We start from the raw sequence: 21,265 nt of genomic DNA on the forward strand, positions 1-21,265 counted from the left end.
CTACCTTCGATGATAAACTTCGCTCTCTCTCTCTCTCTCTCTCTCGATTCTTGCAATGCGCGCCGACAGTTCTCTCCGTTGAGCGATCGGCTTTCAAAGAGGAGGGGGGGGGGGAAGAGGGGAGGGCAACAGAAAGCTTTTCGGTTATTCGTATCAATTACGGTAAGTCAATGAACTAGAAGGAATTCCTTAACGACTAAAGTTTCAGCACGTCAGGAAGTTCACGAAGGATGTAGCTTCCGTCCGGAGATAAGAAATTATCGATCTGATTTCCACCGTGGAACGCAGACGCGCGTAATATGCTCCGCTTAGAACCGGCTCACAGAATCGTTACGTAATTCGTTGACAGTTCGCCTTTACATTTTGTCATTTTAGTATGTATTTATATTTATATCCCCGCGCCACACGCGGGACAATCCACGAGAGCTCATTTTAGTCCGCGATTTTATAACCGCGCGTGTAACGTCATCATTAGCTTAAAAGAGCATTTCATCGTAAGAGCCGAGTCCAAACGTAAAAACTCCTTTGAGCAATTTAGAATCGTTCACGCGATTCTCGTCGTTATGCCGTAGAGCGTATTTGAGTACGGTATTCGTACGTCCTTTTTTTTTCCACAGGCGTTTTAATGGCAGTCTGGGACGAAGCATTTTACACGACGACGACGACGACGGTGACGGCGACAGCGGCGGCGGCGGCGGCGGCGACGACGACGACAACGACTACGACAGCGATGGCGACAAGGACGACGGCGACAAGGATGACGATGGAGGGTCTGTATGGCTATTTAAACACTTTCACCATAAATTCGCAAGAGCAGGCACTCTAGTCTCGCTCGCCGCCGTGCAACGCCTTTTCACTCGCTCTCCCTGTTCTCCCGTTCTACCTACCTGTTTTTACTGCTAACCATGTGCGCGCGTATTGTGCCTTTTCTTGCGCGACTCGTGATTCGCACGACAAAAACGAACAATGTGAACGAGAGCGCGAGGAATGCCGCGAGAGAAATGGAACAATTAATAGCGATTGAGAGCGATGAGTTTCTGAGTCTCCAATTATAAATAAGATATATATTATGAGAAAAATGCGTCACAATACAACGAATGAAATAACTTTCGAAATAACTCTTACCCTTATTTAATCCGCTGATGCAGTAATTTTTCTAAAATATATTGTGCACGTATAAGTTTGCTCCGAACAAACATTCGGTAATCGAACGAGAATGGACAAATTTTAAATGGCGAAGGAAGCGGTAACGCGGACCGCGAACTTCGTGGTGCAGTGCAGCGATGGCTACGAAGGTGGCAACGGAGATCGAAGAGGAAGTGCTGTTGACAGTCACTTCCTCTTCGATCGTCGGGTAATAGGGCAGTTTCGTAGTCTGCAATTACCAACGTCGTTGAGGAACACCATCTGGGACGAGTCTGGTAGTGAGCTCCGTCGAGGATCCTCTGTTTACAATTTCGGTGTTTGCTCGACGACTGAAGAAGGTTTTCCAGCACCTCAGACGTGGACTAAGAACAGAGACCCGCCGACACGTTTCACTCCCGGAACGCGGTTTCTCTCGCGTCTCCCGTTCTTTCATTTGTCTCGTCTCGTGCCTCCGCTTCAAGTTCATCCTCTCCCGATTTCCGCAAGCGTGTAGAGCGGAGAAGAGATATCGAGATCGAAATGTGAATTCGCGCGTGCGATAGGACATCTTCATAATTCCTATGATCGTTCCTCTCCTGGAATCTCTCCTCGATACGCCGAAAAATCCACCGAAAATTAAAAGCGGGAAGGAAACTATGCAGGGTTAGTGTAATGAGCACTAAAAAACGAATTACCCGGCAGAAGTTTTTCGCAACTCATACCCGATGAAAGGGTATTACGGAGCGAAAGGAGTTCCGCCGCTGGCCCGAGGGCAAATTCATTTCTGGTACGCGCGAAGTTGCTGGTACCGCGGGAGCAAAAGGAGTGGCGGGGAAGGGGGGAGGGGTTAGGAAAAATCAAGAAAATGGGAAGTGTATACGACGACGAGTTGGAAAATCGAGAAACAAGAGGTCCGAGGCGGAAGTTCGAAAATTTTTCATTTCGTGCTCGCCATTCGCGTATACCGTCCTTTGCCTCCAGCGGGAGTGTACTTCCGCTTGATTACAGGAGAAACTGATTTATAAAGGCGCATCTGAGACACCGAAGAAACTGCGACCATTCGGTAACCTGCTTGCGAGTTTGCGCGTAGGTGCGAGCGAGTAATATACGGCGCGGAGGGACACGTTGCCTCGCAAGAAAGCCTTGTAATTAATTTCTCGTCGAAGCGAAGCGAGAGCTTGGAAGACGATACTCGCGCTTAACACCACTTTCAATATAGCCTGTAAATATATCGGCGCATAATGTAATTTACCAGCTTGTCGATAACGTTACGATGTGCATATACCTATACTATTTATGTACTCTTCACAAGAACCGCTCGTATATACGATAATCAGCTTTAGGTGGTTCTAAAAGGGGAAATATAACGTACTTCTCGCGCGCTTTAGAATATCAAAGAATAGCCAGGCGAGTAATAAAAATACTGCGTAGAAAAGACTTTATATTAAGCGAGGGCTCTAAATACTTCACGGTGTTAGAAATAAAATTTTCTATCATATATTTACCTTCAATTATTATCAGAATTAACTTTTATTTCACAAATATCTTGCCTGACGTCCTTCTAATTCTGTACATTCGTGTAGGGAGTTGTATCACTTTTATTTCTCAAGGGTATTTAAAAATTTAAAGGCATTATCAACAACGCCGCACGCTTGCGAATCTTGCAACAGCCTCCCATTTGTCGGCGGACGAGCGGGGCTTGTCAAACTGAAATTTCGCTACGGTCTTATATCGAATTCATTGTCGCAATAAACTTCGCGTCGCAGGGAGGGCAAATGCTCGCCGGTCCCTAGTTGAGAGGGCTGGATGAGGGAGGGCGGACGCGACGAGTTAGGGATAGGCATTCCCTAAGATGAAGACACGGAGCAAGAAAGTTACGTATACACGTAGTGGCCTGGCGCTAAATGTATATTTAATACCATCATTTTAGAAGGCAACGCAGGAGGGCGGCCGTGTATATTTCAGATGTCGACAAAATTGTTTGCTAGCGTGCGCGAGAGCGCGTCGTCGAGCACGTGCCCGGCTTGCCTGTATCGGCCACGTGCATCTGCGTGTATACGTGTGCGCATCGGGAATGTCAAGTGTCACCTTCACCTTCCGCGCATCCAGATTCTTTCAATCGAGGCCGCATCGCCGGAGACTGGCCGTATCCCATTCGCGATTTTACAACCGTGTAAATCCCACGGAGAGCTCCTTAATACTTCAGTGCCGTTCGGATAAACTCGTGCGGCTCGGTCCATCGGTCTTGCAGGGCCAATCTCCCGCGCCGTGCGATTTTCGTGCAACAGCTCTATAGGTATCGGACGGATATCGTTGCGGGGTATAAGCGATCGTTGTCGGCAAGACGTTGAATCCCCCGCTCGTTCCCGATTGGACGTTGCTTTATTGGACGTAGCGGTGGTTTATAGATTCCGATTTTCTCGGCGAGCTCCACGTTTGACTTTTACTCCACTTACCATCCTACTCGCGCTTTACCCCTCCAACCCGCGGACCTGCTCATCCCGCTCTTCCTTCAATCGCTTCCTGCTTCTTCCATCGAATTGCCGCATGCTTTATTCACGGCGCGGCCGAGCTCGTCTCGGCCAAGCATCCAACGTCGGAATTCGTTACGCGATCAACGCGATGGACGACTCCTTTTCCGCGATGACTCGATCGATAAGCTTGTATTGCCGATCGTTCGAGATCGATCAGACAATTTATCGTAACTCTGCAAATTGATCCCCCCCCCTCCCCGCCGCATATTGCGCAAACCTGAGAGTCTTAAGTGAAGATGTAATGTGAAAAAAGAAAAAAATAGATAAGTCCGAGCGAGGGCTAGTCTTATCGTTCAATGCACGTCCTCAAAGACGATGATAAAGATACAAAGATTGCACGGGCGTATACGCTCGTGGAAGCGGAATTACCTTCTTTCCCGGTTATAGCTCAAAACCGAAAAGCGGTTAACGTTGCCGTATTTCCACCCGGCATGAATTTACTCGGAAAAGTTATTCTTCCTTTCGCTGCAAAGAACTACTTGTGCCAATTAATTTTTTTTTTTTTCTAAAATTGCGTAACTGAAACGTAATTCATACAACGTCATTCAAAATCTACGGAATGTCTGACTGAACAAAATTTGTCAATTAATAAATCTGCTAAATGTATGCGGTACAGCTTAAAAAATCGCAAACATCCGAGATCGTAAATTTTGTCTTAAAAAAATGCGCGTTAATCACATCGACCCGTTTTATTAGCCCGCTCTTTAAATACCAGAAGGAAGCGGGGGGGAGGAGAGAAGGGAAGAACGTGCACAACTCGTTTCGCATATATTCTTCGGGCGTCGTACAGGACCGTCCCTTTGTAGGATATGCGAGCTTTAAACCTCCCGGCCGTCTATTCTAGCCACGTACTATAACTCGCCTGGAACGCGTGCGGTCCCTCAGGGCGGACGCACGAAACGTTTCTTCCCCTTATGAAATTGTAACAGAGGCAGGATTAGCATGGGGCATTGTCTCCGGAGCGAAGGGTAGATTCACGTTGTAGCAGTGTTATCGAGATCGACCCGTCTCGACCCGTCCCGAATGTATCCGAATTTCCATTCTCACTTTCGCTCCCGAAAATACGCCGTTTTAAATGTGCATCTTAAATCTCGAGAAACAGCCTTTCTATTGTTCTTATGGCGTTTCTCGCAGATTTTATTCGAACGTAACTAAACTTCGATTACCATCCGAATGGAATCTTGTGGAAAACAAGAAATGAACTCTGGACAAGTATTCCGTCACACTTCCAATGAATTCAGATTAATCGTAAGATTAATTATTATATGGTTTTAAAAAAATTTATTATAAATATATTAATTATTTAAAATGTAAATTATAATCAGCTGTATTTACGAACTCGATATTTGAACAATTACTTGACATTTTCCCGCTTTTATCATCCCTCATATCGGCTTTGCGTTTTTTCAACTTGTTCGCTTGACTTATGATATATATAAAACTAACATTTTCACGTCGATCTGACCTCATTCGGTATTGTATCGCCCTCACAGCATCCGTATAGCCTTTCCGCTTCTGGCAGCCGGACGATCATCATACATATATGTAAAATGCAAAATTGTATCATCCCTACACGCGGTATTATTCTTTCTTGCCTTCACCTTCACCTCGCGTTCACGTATCTCGCTTTCCAGTTTACCCCACGACACCATCCCCGCAGACCGAAATGCTCCAGGGAGAGAAACGAAAGAAGGGGGGCCGGGGGAAAGTTCCTGCGGCCTGCTCGGGGCCTGCCCGCGCGTTAACGTTTTACATCCACATATCGCTACGAGCGAAATTCCGTGCCCGTTAATTCTCAATGGAATCGAACTCTGTGGGTGATGGCAGCGCACCGACCACGCAATACGATTTCATTGTAACCGAAACCGAGCATTCGCATCACAAAATAACGGAATCAGGCGGCGATAAAATTTGTCAAAAAAAAAAAAAAAAAAAAATACAAATCTAGCAAAGTTCTCGGTCCGATAAATGTTTTCACATTTTGTAACGCGCACGCCGATATATGATTCATTGTTTAACGTATACGAGAGATTATATATATTATTCGTAATCGTGCAACGAGAATAAGTTATTTATCGCTGGCGCAACCGATCGTCGAAAATTATTTCGTTGTCGCTTCATCAATTTTCCCCCGAACTTCGAAAGCGCATGTGGAACGCAACTTCGTCGCTATCGTTGACACATTTTCGCGCAAGTTGCCCAGCGGAAACCCAGCATGCGGAACGTAAGTTACGTTCGTGCAAACTCTATATCGCTCCGCGGTGAACGTTCCGGAGTAACTTGGGCAGAACGGCTCGTCCGTGCCGAATAACTCGCGCGTGTACATCAATTCGCTCCGTGTATCTATTTAATGATCACGGAGCGACCCGGACGAAACGCCCGGAGGCGTGGAGTAACTATAACGCCGCGCTTCAACGTTTTCGCGTCTCCGGGTCCTGTGTGTCCAGTGACCGCATTGTCATCCACGTTAAAATTAGTTTCAACGCTACCACAATCGTCGCATCTGGCGACATGAAGACCAACGAGGAACGACAGGACGAGGGCGGAGCGGACGCCCGCTCGCTTCTCTCTTTCTCTGTCTCCTCTTTACAGGGATGGTTTTTTTAGTCTCGCGACGGGTGGTGGATTCAATGATACAAATATAATTGCATTTTCGAATTGTCGTTTCTCTCCCCATATCGAAACATCGCTTCATCGGCTTTTTTTTGCCATCTGTGTTCGAGAAATAAATTTTTCCTTTCTTTATCGATTTTCTATGTTAAACAAGAATAAACATAATAATCTAATAAACTGCTAATAAAAACGAGATTAATGTATCAATTATCTTTTCGTTGTTAATAATATCTTTTCCAAGAAAAAAAGTGCTCGCTGCCGTAGAGCGATACTCGGAATTATCTAGTGCAAGTTTCTCTCAAATAAAATGTTCCGCTGGGTGTATACATTGGTCGCTCGAAGTGTTTTGTTATGCCATTCGAGCATCCTTCACCTCTTTCACAAGGAAAGTCCGAGGTAGCCGCCTATTTTCTCGAACAGTAGAAACCGACACTGTGAAATCGCGATAACGCGTGGAAATTCCAACCGTTGTGCGAAGAGTACTTGAAGATACGAACTTCTTGCCGGAAGCTGTAGGTCGAGAGCGTAGATAGGTCGAGGCAGGTGGAGGAGCACGACGATTTTCCAATCGAGCCGCGGGGCGTTCGTTGTCTCTCCTGAAGGGAGACAAATCGACGAACAACGTCGACGATCGGATTTCGTCCCGGTCGAAGTCAGCCGAATGAGCGGGGCACCGTAGATATAGCCACCGCCAGGTGGAAGCGACTGGTCGCATCTTGTCGCAAACGGGGAGGGTTAAAAAGCAATTTTCCCTCTCCGGCCGAGAGCGTCTGGCAGCTGACCATCTCGTTCCCGGCGCAGAGGCATCGGATGCGAGATCTCGGCGTAGCGAATTAGATTCAATCGTCTCCAACGACCAAGCGCGTAGCATTTGCTAAAATTCACCCGACAGCGTTCGTGTGTACATAAAAAAAATATTTATATGGTATATGTAAAAAAGTAACGTTTTGAAAGTATGACAATGACTAAATGAAGATTGCTAGAGCTTGGCTGAAACGAAAAACGAAATATTCTGTAACTATAATAGCCTCATAATTAAAATGCCATCCATGATTGTTTTTATCTCGGTTATTTGTGCGATACGCAAATGCACTTTGCGAGCAGAGTATACGAGCTTTTAAATCGAGCCCCGCCGGCGAGGGAGAGCGTGGAAAAATCATCGTACGATTCGTTCGCCTACAATGGATCGCTTAGCCGGCAGATACGCGTCAGCTGTCCCGATGACGTCGGTGTCGTTTCGCTCGGCTATGCATGATTGACAGTTTTATGGGGACGAGCGGGAGCCCACTTTCCAAGTTACGACCGGGGGTCTGGTTTTATCGCCCCCTCTTCCCCCTGCCTCGTCCCCCTTAAAATGGGGGCCAAACATTATGCGACATTTGATGCTAATCGATACGAGGACGGCCGCGGGGGAAAAGAGCGCGTGATACGGCGGTTGTAAGTTCTGCCTGAGATTTACTGGCAAATGAATTCTTTATGTGCGGCTTTTAAGAAGAATGAATTTAGGACTTATAATCAATGTAAAGACAGTACTAAAATTTACGTTCCACCCATTTAGATTTCTTCATCAATTTTAAGACATAATTACGGCTAAAGGCTACTCTGTCCTCACATTTTAAATGCAGCTAAAACGTTCACTTTTAAAATTAAACATTTTATCGTACGTATTACGTAATTAAAAGTTGTAAACCTTGTTAAAGTTTTACAAAGTTGTTTCTGAAAGCTTCATCGTGCTAAAACACAGCGGGCGATCACGTTTTCACGTTTAAAGCTAAATGCGACTTTAATTGTGGGTTTAATTCGTTGTTCATGTTTCAAACATGAACGGTGAAACTCGATGTGAGACATTAAGGTGACGCATTAAGTTACCACATTAAAGCGCTAAACGCGTCACGGACCCAAGAAGGCATTGTGGAATGTACAAAAAGTATGGACAACTCACCTCGCAGTTGGAATGACTGATGTTACTAAGATTTAGCCTGAAGATCTTGTCCCTGAAAGCAGAAGAGGAAAGTTTCGTGTTAGCGTAACCGGTCGAATTAAGCGTGGTCACGATAGACGGAAGGGTCGAGGGGTAAATTTTCATTCCCAACGTCTGCGAGATGCATTACTCTCCGTGACTCGACCCTACCTTATCTCGCCACGGTTATGTATGGTTGTGTAGCACCGCGGCACTTTGCTTACGGCACTCCGCCACGGCGAGCGCCCGCAAACGGCACGGAATTTCTATGAGGATGGGAAAAAGGAAGGTGGGACCCGGGAAAAGTAAAGTGGGACGAGCTGCCTCCTTTCTGACCGAGTTCTCTGCATTGTCTTTTCTTTGTTCGACGGTAGCTGAAGTCACGTCGTTCTCGTACCGCGTTTGTTTTTATTAGGATTTTATTCCTCGAAAGAGATCGTCGGTTCGAGACTGACGGATAAGTAATAAGAATAAGAATCGGAGTCGACGAGTCGAAATAAACGAAGATTATTACGCAACGCGTCGTAAAAGTTCTCGTACTAAAAGTCGACGTGACTGATGCCGTTGGTTATTAATAATTTCGCATCTCGGCACTAATTTCACATTTCCACGTAGAAATGATATGTCTCACGTTTCACGTATTTCGCTCAATACAGCAGCCAGTCGCTATCAATGCGGCGCAGAAACTGCGACGATTTTCATATAAATCTCCGCGCGACCACCGCGGGCGGCAATCTGAGGTTGCCGCGTTCGATCGTACGTGAAAGGTATACGCGCTGCTGGGCGCCACCGATCGTAAATCGAATTTACCCAGTTTTCAAATGTGTGTGTTTCGCAACATTAACGCCGCCGCGCCGCATAACTTTATCCCAATAGCCATTCATCATCGCCTTTCAATAGAAATACGCAGTCGGACGGAATGCGCTCGCGGAACGTGCAAAAAAAAAAAAGAAAGAAGAGAGACCGAGAGAGAAGAAGGAAGACCTATCCCTCGGCGGTTCTCCTTTTTCATTCATTCTGTGCATCGCGCCGTGAAAAAGTAAATACCGATGTGGAAAAACAAATCCGTACTTTGGAATCTACCCGCGTCGAACTTTCGTCTCGGCGAACTTTTAGAGGGTTCAGCAGGTGGAAAGGAAACGCGACGGGAAAGGGAAGTGAAGTGTGGGGAGGGAAGGGGAGGGAGGGAGGGAGGGAGGAAAGGCGAGTATCGTCTACGTGCTGGCACGTCGCTCATACTAGCGAAAGAAAAAATTCGTAGGAAAGTAATTTGCGGGGGGCAACTCGGCGTAAAGGGCGGGCGTTGCTGTGCGAAGTCATCGCTCAGTCGCTTTGCAATCCAATTGGTAAAACGTGCGTAATCAAACCGAGAAATTACTTCGCCGTTGAAAATCGCGGAGGAAAAATTTCATTAAGATCTCATTGACACGCTTCCACGAGAAGTGGAACATTTTCTAAAAATAAAGAAAGTGTTACTTGAGAATCGGGAAAAGAATTCGGTTCAATTTAACATTTTACATCGCCTTAAGGGCTTTCCGGGGAAAGTTTAATTAAAATCTCGAGCAGTTTGCCGAGGTCGTACAGCAATTTCTTAAACTATTAAAGACGCCTTGTAGACTGCGGAAGAAATTTCAACAAATTTCATTGCTAATTATGCAAATAGGAACAAAGACTTAATTAAAGGATGGATCTATACAGCTTTCGCGCGAGACTCTAAACAATGCCGCGTATGACCATACACACGAATTGTCTGTGTTTCCGTCCGAAATAGGTCGCGGTTTGAGATAACAGCCGCACCGCTTTCCGTGTCTAGCGTAGGGTTTCACTTGTGTAATACGGACATTTTCACCGTGGGCGAGAAGGAGCCTGACGAATGCCGGGCGAAATCCGAAAAGCATCGTTGTCTGAATTTGTGGTTGTGCGTGACGGACAGCTCTGACCCGGGATGCATTATCCAACGCGTCGAGATCCACCCTCCCTGGCGTCTCTCTCTATCTCTCTCTCTCTCTCTCACACACACATACACACACTACTCCGGGGGAATACATGACAAGGGCCAGAGAAGTGGCGTTTGCAACAGTGCTATTTACCCCGACGCCTTCGGAAAGGAGATGTACGAGTATTGTATATCCGCGAGAAGAGATGGGTTTAACATAATAGAACGATTTTAATAATTCCCAGTATAAATCAACGAATGTATACACGTCGGAATAACGTTACGTCCGCGTTTCAATAAACCGCAATGCAGCTCTGACGTTTTAATACGTCACTTTTCATAAAATAATATAGTGACGGAGAATAAACGTGCGCGCGCGATAAGTAATAGGGCCGTATGGAAAAACGGATGGAAATGCGCCGCACGGTTGAAATACGCGAATTTAGCATGAATTAGGTATAACCTAATTTTTCTGTACCATTTTATCAGCTGCAGTCCGACGAGTGATTCGTTAAATCGATATACGACATCCGAAGTGCTAACATCGTCGAAAATCCGGGGGAGAGAAAGAGAGATAGAGAAAGAAATATCGGGGGGAGAGAAAAGGTTCAATTGCCACGGCTGGCTGTGCAATGCCGCAAGCCCGTGTGACCGTTTTCACCTCGCTAACATTCGCGATCGTAACTCACTTCTCTCACGCTATCTCGAGCTTTTCCCCGGTTGTTTCGGCGGGCATTGCGAAGGTGAAATCTCTCCCGTTGCGTTTCCTGCCGGAAACGGAATGGTTATTGGGGACAATTAGGAGGAAAACCGATCGCGCGCGACTGGGCGCGACGCGTTAATCCCCCCCCGGTCGCGCAGTTGCTTTCCCGCGCCGAAATTGTCGCGGTCGCAATAGAAGTCTGGCGAGAAAAACGGCAGGTGCGACCGAACGGGACGAAAATATGATGGACGAATTTCTATCTCGTTTCGCTAGACGCGCGGCAGACACGAGCCACGGAGATATAAGCGAGCTATATATATTTTTTTTTTCGTACGGCTCTCACCAGCGGCCTCCGGCTTGATAATTGGAAGCGTTCAATTAGCGTGCCTTAATTGCGGAGCGAACCGCAACGTGGGTGCCGATTCTCAAACTACAATTAATGGCTATCACCTTTCTAATTAACGAGGAACGATGCTCGCGCGTGTATCGATCGTCGCGTGCGATAACGGAGGAAAAACGGTACCGCGAAGATATGGATACAGGGAGGGAGGGAGGGGGGGCGGGCGGACACGAGGAAGGAATCGTGATCCAACGTGAGGTCACGCGAGAGCGGATCGAATATACGAAAGACCGAATGTCTTAAAATCATTTAAAAATTACGTCCACGAGATCAATGAAGATCATGAAGCTTAAACGTCTATTACCGTTGAAGAAGGAATATCGAAACGATTTTCTTTCAGACTCTTATCGGAATTCACCTAGATATTGTAGTTTCGTAGATAGATACGTATGTATATACAAGACGACGTAAGCACGTGGAACGAAGCCAGGAAACAGGAAACGTTGAAGTCGAAGTAGCCGCTTTCCTTGGGAAATGCAATTTATCGTAACTGCGCTTTTTCTTTTGTCGCTCCATATGGCGTACTCATCCCTTAGCAAAAGAGAGAAGGAGAGAGAACGAGAAAGAACGAGAGGGCAGAGTTATTTCAAAAGCGGAAGCTTTTATGCGATTGTAATGCTTTATTTTTCCGTACAGAAGTATGATTTATACCTTCTTTAATTTAATTTCTCTCTGTGTTCAAATTAATTGTTATCTCATTTCTTTTATTGTTAACAAAAGGACGAGATATTTTGTATTTCGAGTGTCAATATTAATTTTCCATTAAATAAATGTTTTACACATATATTTGTTCTCTCGACGAGAGATTAAATTGTAATCACTTTTGCTCCCTGCGTATTATATGGGCCATAACGTTGTAAGTCTTTCGAATGATTGCAAAGCGGCAAAGTCAAATGCGTCTGTCTCGACATTGACGAAAAAACACACTCGCGCGTGTTCGAATTGTGAGAGAACTTCGTAAGACGATCTGTTCCGTCTCACAAAGGGATTAAACAAGCGTCGCTCTTGCCTGCCTCGGAATTTCTTCGTATCCGCGAGCACTGGAGGGCCATCCCCGCTGCGTCTCCGTTACCGAGGCTTCGTAACATTTTGCTGGCATTTACTAAATTAAGGGGAGGGAGGGAACAGACAAAAGAGAAAGGAGAACCAGGGAGAACGTTAGCGGATAGTCGCCAAGGGTGGCGGCGACAGAAGCCGGCTGGGACCCCGAATCAAGAAATAATACTCCGCTGAGATAATGATGCGACGTCTCCCGCCCCGCGATCCGTACCCGAGTCCGACATCTAGGATCGGCCCTTTAGCTTTAACCCCCCACCCCACCCCACCCCAGGAGTCGAGTCACCATCGAGAAAACGGTAACCCAATACTCATGCGAACGGTGAACGGTCGATCGATTTAACGGATTATTATTGGTACCTTGGGAACGCGGAACTCTTCGTGGAACTTTTAATTACGGCTAGGTTGCGTGAGAGATCTGAACCGGGATATAGGAATTAAGAAATATTAATTAAATATTAATAAAAATTATTAAATAATACGCGATAAATCGAAGAAAACTTAGTCCGGTTTGTAGAACGATTCGTAAAGAGCTGATAATGTGAGTGATTTCGAGTTAGCTCATCGTCTGTGATACGCATATTAATATCATAATAAATATACAATTTCGAGTGCAATGTGTAAGCCAACGATGAAATAGCAAATTCATTAATTCTGATCTCTGTTGACACGGCGTTTTTCATTTCCTCTGACAACCATAATTGCCGGGATCGTCAGTTTCGATTTGTATTATATGTTTACTTTTCTTGCCGTTTTCTTCCACAGCTCAAAGGCTCCGGAGTAAATTGCCTTTCTGCAAAATGAAACATTTAGAACGAGAGGATTCTGATCATCTTCTATAAAGCGAGGCGGACAAGTAAATAAGTCCGTTTTCACGAATAATAATGACAAAAATAGCAAACAGAAATGTGCATCACAATCGTGAGTTAAAACAGCTGAATATGGAAACAATGAAAACGTTTTAAATATTCTCTCTCTCTCTCTCTCTCTCTCTCTTTATCCTGCGCAAATGTGTGTGAGGCGCGATTTCATATCATCTATGCGACGATAATTATTACCTCGCCGAAAGCTGATATCACGGGTAATCCCTCAAAGTTCAGATTATCCGATTACTCGATGACATCGGAAAATTCAATCAAACGGCACGATCCCCGGCGTTTCGGTGCACGTTGTAGAATTTTAATCACAGCAATCGTATAAAAATCCGCGGCGTGGCACGTACATACGTAACACGGGTCCCGGGACGCGCTGACGTAATACCTCTGTTCTCGGGCTTTGACGAGGGAACGTCGCAACTTTTCCCGGGGATTTTCATGGCGTGACATTTTATTACGGAGCCGGGGAAAAAGTTCTACTTACATAGCTCCGACGTATAGGGCATCCCTCTTACTGTCCAGGTAGAGCGTCCTGTAGTACAGCATGCCGCAGCTGAATTCCCGCACGTGTTCTGAAAGCAAAAGTAAATAAGGGGATTAAATGCGACGTCGTAGTGCGCGGCGAAATTCATTTTCCGTACCGCGGAAACGCGGCGGGTCCGCCGCCGCCGCCTCCGTGGCCGCGTTGTCGCGACCGCGCCGCGCCGCGCTGCGCGCTCGCTGGATCGTTAGATTTTCATTACGACTTTTATAATAACGGCCGGATAGAGTAAGGCGCCGCCCTACCGCCTGCCGACCTCGCCGGTAATCCGGCTAAAGTCAACTCTGACTTATCTCTACCGTAAACTCGTCGGAATTACACGGCACGTAACGCGCGCTCGACATTTTCGTTCCATCGGCCAGCGCGGATTCGCCTGAAATCCGCGCCGTGGAAACATCGAAGATCAACTCGCGCGAGGAGCCGCATGTTAATATTAGCGAATGAAGCGCCTCACGGGGGAAGAACTTTTGCAGTTGTCTTCGTTGTAAATGTGAGTTCTTGCGCTTTGGAACAAATTCTGGAGCAAAGAAAAGTATTTAACTCTCCATGGGTTTCGCGAGGCTTTGTGAAAATTTATGAAGCGTACGATTCGTTCCTTTGCAATTTCAGTAAAAAAGAAAAATAAATAAATAAAAAGAACAAGAAAAATAAAACAAAGAGAAGAATACTTTTCGCATACTTTCGTGATAACTTTTCGAACCGTTTAAGAACGTTAAGTCAAATCGGTGTTTGCACGTTGTCCTAAAACGCGTGAAATTCACGGCCCTGCCGTTAACCAACGCCAACGAGAAGGAACGGCCGACGGTGGCGGCTATTGCCAACTCCGTCTCTTCCTCTCCTTCTTTTTATCTCATCGACACTGATCTGCTTAACATATGAAAGAAAGCAGCCCCTTTCTAAATATACTCGTTCCACTCCGAGCTAACAGAGCGCGAACAATACTATATTTTATACGGTATCAGAAGGGGCCGACGTGGAATGAAAGGGGTTCTTACTCTGGAACAGAGCTACTCTTCCTGCGTATCTATTCCCTTGTTCACCCCCTCCCCTCGCCCCTCCTCTGTCTTTTCCCTGACCTCTCGCCTTCTCCTACGTATCTATTCGCTAACCCGTCGCGTGTTCTCTCTCCTTCACGCGCGCGATTGCGGGGGATGCAGAAACTCTTGCGCGATCTTGCTTTATCTCCGCGGAACGACCGACGTTACGCCACGGTCCCTCTAATGTCGGACTTATTCAAAACCAATGTGCCACCCATAGGTCGTTAGATCGGCCTAGATAGACCACGGCTAGACTGCGCCCCCCCCCCCCTTGAGGGATTTCGAAATTTATATTCACTCGCGCGTGCACGCCAAATGCTCGTTTTTTCAACAATTTCTCCCTTTTTCAACAGTTTCGTCTCGAAATGCGCTCTCCGCTCGCGTTTCCATCGAATATGTAGATACATTCCACGGTAGAGTTATTTCGATCTTATCGTCGTAATGAAGTCGTATCGCCCACTGCGCCCACGGAAGACGATATCCGCACCTGCTGCTCGTTGTATCCGAGTTAATGTAACTGTTGCATCCTGGCGGTCGCGCGCGGGCGCTTCTATTTCTGACCCGCGGATAAAATTGGCCGCGTCGCGCGACTCGCACGATTGTTAATGGGATAAACGTCGCCGCGCGACGTAGGTTCTATTTAGGTTCTCTCGCAGAGCTGCAGACAGCTCTTTGGTGCAATGTTATTTATTAAGCGTGCAGAGCGGTAAAGAGAAATATGCTCAGAATTGTAGTTATAACGTGTCTCGCGTTGCAGCCACTTTTGTATGTTCATTCAGCAAAGCTATTCTTGTAAGATGTATGCAGTCGACCTAGTCAACGAGTTATTTACACGACCATTCTCACCTCAGCACTTCGTTAAACAGTACTCGCAATTAGTAACTTTCTATGGTTTTACAAAATTCGCCATCTCGCATAATTATTCCATAATTGTTGCATTATTTTCGATTGCATCGCGTGCCAATATTTGTTTAATTAATTATATACGATACGTGCATAATATAAATAATTAATCGTTCAATATTGATGCGCCCGAGAAACGTATGGCATCGCCGCCGCCGCCGCCGAGTTCTCCGACAAATATTTACCGTCGTGTAATTTACCGCCATTAAAAGACGTCCACGCGTACGTGCGCAAACACACTGCCTACTTATCGTAAATTACTTGCAACGCACTCCCATAAGAACGTGCGCTGAAACTTCGTGGGACGATACAATCGCTAATCGAGGTTGTTAACGGTGCGTGATAACGCCCTAACGACCCTAACTGCGGAAACCATCCATTTGAATTCGGTGGTTCCGGCAACGGCCTAATACCTTTACAGTATTTCTTAATTAAGCACCCCGAGTAGGGTACCGGCGACCTAGAATCGTTACGAATCTTGCTATCGCGGCCATTATATCTGATAAAAAAAAAAAGAAAAGGTGGCTACAAAAACGGGGTAGGTCGCGAAAGCCAGACCATCGCAAATATATGTATATATAGACGTATGCACGTATATAAATTGTTCTATATTTCGTTGATTCAAGAGCCAAATGGTTATCCAGGCTATTTGTTATCATTATACGCACAATATATTTAGAAGACGCATGCAATTGCCTTATAAAAATAAGAACATAGTTAGCTAATGAGCTGTTTATCAGGCTGAAAGCCTGAATAAGCCTGAAAGGAAAAGCTAGAAATTATTTTGAGAATAAACGTCGTTTTAAATTCTACCACCGAGATAAATTTAGGAGTACACGACGTTTTTAGCTATCGTTGACACGTTGATTTAAATCCCACCAACTTTATGGATCTCAATATGTAACGAGAGGACGATTCGCTCTTTAAATCCTCTCTATATAACATTCGCGTCATGCTCCAATTCCCTAGTCTTGTATACATCGTTTTTGCATCTAAATGCATTTCCCTCGAAAGCTTTTAATCGCTGTTTGCAAAACATCCGGCTTCGGTTCAAGCAATAAATAATCCGACTTTCTGGAAAACTCATTTGATATATCCTACAGTGTTATTTTATCACGTATATCTCATCAATGTACTTTAATTTTCTTCCAATACGTACGGCCGAAAAATAAATTCTATCAAAAATTTAATCGATCCTTTTCTTTCTGTAAGATAAAATCCAAGTAAGATAATTGCAATATATCGGTACCTATATTTTAGTGCAAGAACCGAATGCTAATTAAATGCTCACAAGAATATCTCATATTTTCAAATATATTTGCCTTTGATATTATATTTAATTTTCTATTAACACAAATGTGCAAATCACTTTTCCGCGAATTTATTCGCAAATAATGCATTCTGGTAAATGGGATTCAATAGAGATTATGAGTTGATAAACGCTGAACGGAATTTTCCACCAGAAAGCAAATGAGGACAAAAAATGTTCAATAAAATAGTCGTGTGAACAATCAAGGACTTTTAGAAATTTTATTCTTGTCGTGATACCTTTTGAGATCGCTTCGCATTCTCGTGAATCAATTTTAGGTCGATGTTATTCAAGTTTAAGAAGCTCAGTCGCGAACATGAGCACATATATACGTATCTTCGTGCTCTCGTGAGAAAAATCAATGCGGTCAGATTACGAGGTCGCTGAAATACAAAATCTTGAGGTGATATTTTCGACAGTACCTCGAAAGGGCACGATATTATAAAACCAATGGTTTATTTTTTTGAAAGATTTGAATCGTAGATTTGACCTGCCGCGCGTCGAGATTTCCGTCGAGATCGATGTTAATACGAAGCCGCACAATCGATTTTCGTGTTCGCAGATGATCTTTATGGCGGATTTATGCAGCGTATCTCTTATCGGCAGCCAAGCGAATCCTAGAGCACGTGCAGAACCAATACGATTCTCTCCCTATCACGTGCACGAAAGGAAATGTGAGACTATAAAGAGAGAGAGCCAGAGTTGCAATTGAATAAAGTGAGGCCGGTCGGGGCCTAACTCCGGCCCGCACAATGGCAGATTAGGCGCGCGATCATTTTTTACATTCGTCTGGCTTCGTTCCAGCTGACACCGGCATATGGCCGCCAAAGATTACGAGGGTACCGCCGCCGCCGTCGCCGCCGCGGCCGTGTCCAATTTCCAACGTTATTATTATTTTAATCCCTCGAGCCCGAGGCGAGGTGCCGCGCCCGTACCCGCGGCGGATAGCGAAAATATTCTCCATCGCGGTAATTTCAATTGCAAAAGCGCCCTTTTTAGCTCCCTACGATCCATCTCGGCCACGGCACGGGTATCCACCGCACTGACTTTGAAAAATGAGATACATCCTTTGCGCGATGCACGACGCAAACGATCAAATAGATTTCATTTCGTATAACACGCAAAAAAAACGTATTACGTCAGGAACTTTTGTTTAAGGTTAACAAATTATCCGGTAACAGTAAGATGCATTGCGACACTTTTGCGATTCATATCAACTACCACGAGTTACGCGCGAGTCATTTTTAACAGATATATTCTCTGGCAAAGACGAGTACATTTTTGTTGCGCGGAGTATTTACTTTTTAATTGCGCCAGCGAACTAAATAAAACTTGTTGTTTCCGATCGAAGGAACAAATGGCAACAAAATTCAGAACAAGATAACACGATACAACAACGAGAGGCGGGGAGAAGGGTTGAAAAAAAAGAAGGAGGGAAGATCGAATGTCTCTGGAGTTTCGATTCGCAATCGCTCTCCGGTCAAGGCACGATCATCGCGTGGGATAGAACCTGCTGACGCGCTTTCGAGGACCTTTTATCCGGGTGTGAAACGCGTCTTCTATCCTCCCTGTGTCTGTCAGGGAGTTGGTTCAGGCGAGGGGGTCAAACTAGGCGTGTGTATGCGCACATACTCGACCACCTCGGCCGCGGCTCTTGACAGAATTGACATGTTTGGAACTCGTCTACTCCGCTTGCGGATTCGCCGGACCTCGACACGACAATACACTCTTCTCGAAACCGAAAGTCCCGGCGCCGAGCGCCGCCGGGCATTGTGCAAACTTTCCAGGTTTCCCCGGAGTATCGATCATAGCGTGCGTCCTGATACCTGTCGTCCATGTGTCGTTAATCGAATTCGCCAAGAACAGTGGCGGATTTATAGTTCAAGGGGCCACAAATGGGGCGAGCATTTAGGGACGCGTTTAGGTTGAAGTCTCCCCTCCCAGTTAACGTGCTATTAATGTTCTCCGTGCTGTGATATCGCCGGCTTGAAATCTAAGAGTATCGAGTCCTCTTTGTACCTTGTTTTTCGGGACACGTGCAGGAACCGTGCGTAGCTATGACGACGATTACGATTTCATTTCACCCCTCGTGGCACGAGGCTTCTGATCGAAGGTTGCCAGGTGCGTGCAAATTCACATTTTCGTCTCGTGTTATTATAGATTCGACTGAGCAGGGTAGCCGGGGATAGACTGCGGATTAAATGGAAGGCGAGGGTAGTCAACCGTAGAAACAGTTCTCAGAATGCGAATGGGAACGCCGCCGTACCCGAAGATGCAAGAGGGAGGGCGAGGATTTTGCAACGACGGTCTTGATAATAACCCGCTGCTTTCCGACCCGTTTGCCTAATAAACCGACAAACGTGAATGAACGACTGGTCGAGGAGGAATTCGAGGGAATCGTTTGCAACCGCAGGAATCGGAGAGGGAGGGAAAAGTACAGGGCGGAGCAGCGTTGCGGAATGTAATTGCGTAAAAGTGTAGTAATGTGAAAATTCGAGAGAAATAGAAATATCAGTCGGTCTAGGCGGAACGGCGCGCACGCCGAAGAGAGCAAGAGAAGCGGAAGAGGAGTGGGGTCTCTCGTTGACAAAGTAAGTATAACATAGGTATGACGAAGCAAAGGGAGAAAAAGTAAAGGGGGGAGGGCAAAAAGAGAATCCAAAAGAGAAACGTAAGAGAGGGTGAAAGCGGAGATGAAATGGGGCAAAGCGTGGCTGGTGCGCGGCGCACCGCCACGTCACGCCCTTCTCATTAATCAACCCTCTCCCCGTGGTGTCTCTGTCTCTGTTCCTCTCCTTTTCTACCCCTCTATTTATCGTATCCATTCTCGCTGTCACACTTACAAGATCGTTTACTTCGCGGAATTTGATTATCGCATATTTTAATCTAGATAATAGGAGCCTACGGGCGCTTAAGAAAATGTGTAAGGGTGATGGGTGACACCTTGATCGGTCGGTCGATACGCGCCGTTCATCAATTTATAGTACCTACACCCGGGAGAGTAACGCTGCTAATCTATTATATAAATTAAATATCAATAAGTCGAAAAAATTCACGAGATAGTATTTCGTTGACGTGGATGCGACATTCAGCGGCAAGAGTTCAATAGCGACAAGAGTTCGCGCTAAACTTCGTAAACACAGTTCTGTTAGTATGACAGTTCAATTTAGTTAAAGGCTCATTAGGTTAATGCATCGCCGTCATGCAGCTGTACCAGATTCGGATCAGATTTACTCCGTGGGTCACGTATCAGAAGCACGAAGTGGAAACATCATTCTAGTCTCCTCTGCCATTCCCTCCCTCCCTCCCCCTCCGTCTATTCGTCGCCTTTGCACCATTCTTAGTTAGTACGAACATGAGCTCCTTGATAGTTGCTCACAGCGAACTATGAACTTACTTAATTGGTAGCACGATATCCGTTCCCTATAATTGATCAAGTTGTGCGGAGTCATAACGCGCTATCGAGAGAGCCATTCCGCCAAAGAGATTAGATATATATAACATGCGACTCTCTACTTATAATGGAGAAGTCCACTTTTAGAAAATATTTTTATCGTTCGCTTCCACACACGGCATGCACACATAAAGGATCTGATATTCCGTTGTTATTGAGTAGGAAAAATTGGGTATCTATTTTTAAATCCAAAAATTGATTCCTGCATGACATGTTGATCCTTTTTTATCAGATAAATTGATATTGAAATCATTCGCAAAAGAGATCAATATATAAAATAGTATTGTGTCGCTCTGCGCAAAGTTAAATATCATGCTTAAATATCACGTTGGAAATTTCGAGGTAAAATGCGACTAAAAAAAATGTTCTAGCTCATCGGAGAGAAATATTTGGATTGAAACGACATTTGTTGCAGATATAGCCGACAATGTCAGAGTCGAGTTGCGCAAAATGGTGTTGGCATTTGTAATGCCGGTGCGCAGCGACGTACCAGGTATAAAATGGAGATTGGTCCGAAAAGCGAATTATAGTAGCGCGACCGCCGCCGCACCAGTTGACAGCTCTCTCTCACAGAGAGAGTTCACGTTCGATACTGCAACAGTCATGGCTCGACCTCAATAATAATAAGCATTTCGATTGGTCCTTTGCACGATTCAATTGTTAATTCCGGCGTTTTCCGGCGTACTGTGAACATCTACTGCGTTTGACAGACACGTTACTCCACAGATGCGGCACAGTAGTGGCAGCACGTGCGCGTATTGATATTTTCGCTTTAATATTAATTATGCATGTTAAAAAAAATTAAATGGAGAATGAGGA

General features: G+C 45.4%; 1 protein-coding gene across 1 annotated transcript in view; it reads right to left on the reverse strand.

Moving 5' to 3' along the window:
* LOC105458731 (semaphorin-2A) overlaps positions 1-21,265 on the reverse strand; it is a 139,746-nt gene that overhangs the window by 20,722 nt on the left and 97,759 nt on the right. The window contains exons 2-3 of the mRNA XM_011704251.1: positions 13,687-13,774; positions 8,215-8,266 (exon numbers count right to left, since the gene is read on the reverse strand). Coding sequence (XP_011702553.1) covers positions 8,215-8,266; positions 13,687-13,774 — 140 coding nt within the window. The remainder of the gene's footprint in view (positions 1-8,214; positions 8,267-13,686; positions 13,775-21,265) is intronic.

This window comes from Wasmannia auropunctata, unplaced genomic scaffold (assembly GCF_000956235.1).
Source record: "Wasmannia auropunctata unplaced genomic scaffold, wasmannia.A_1.0 LD334376.1, whole genome shotgun sequence".
NCBI lineage: Eukaryota > Metazoa > Arthropoda > Insecta > Hymenoptera > Formicidae > Wasmannia > Wasmannia auropunctata.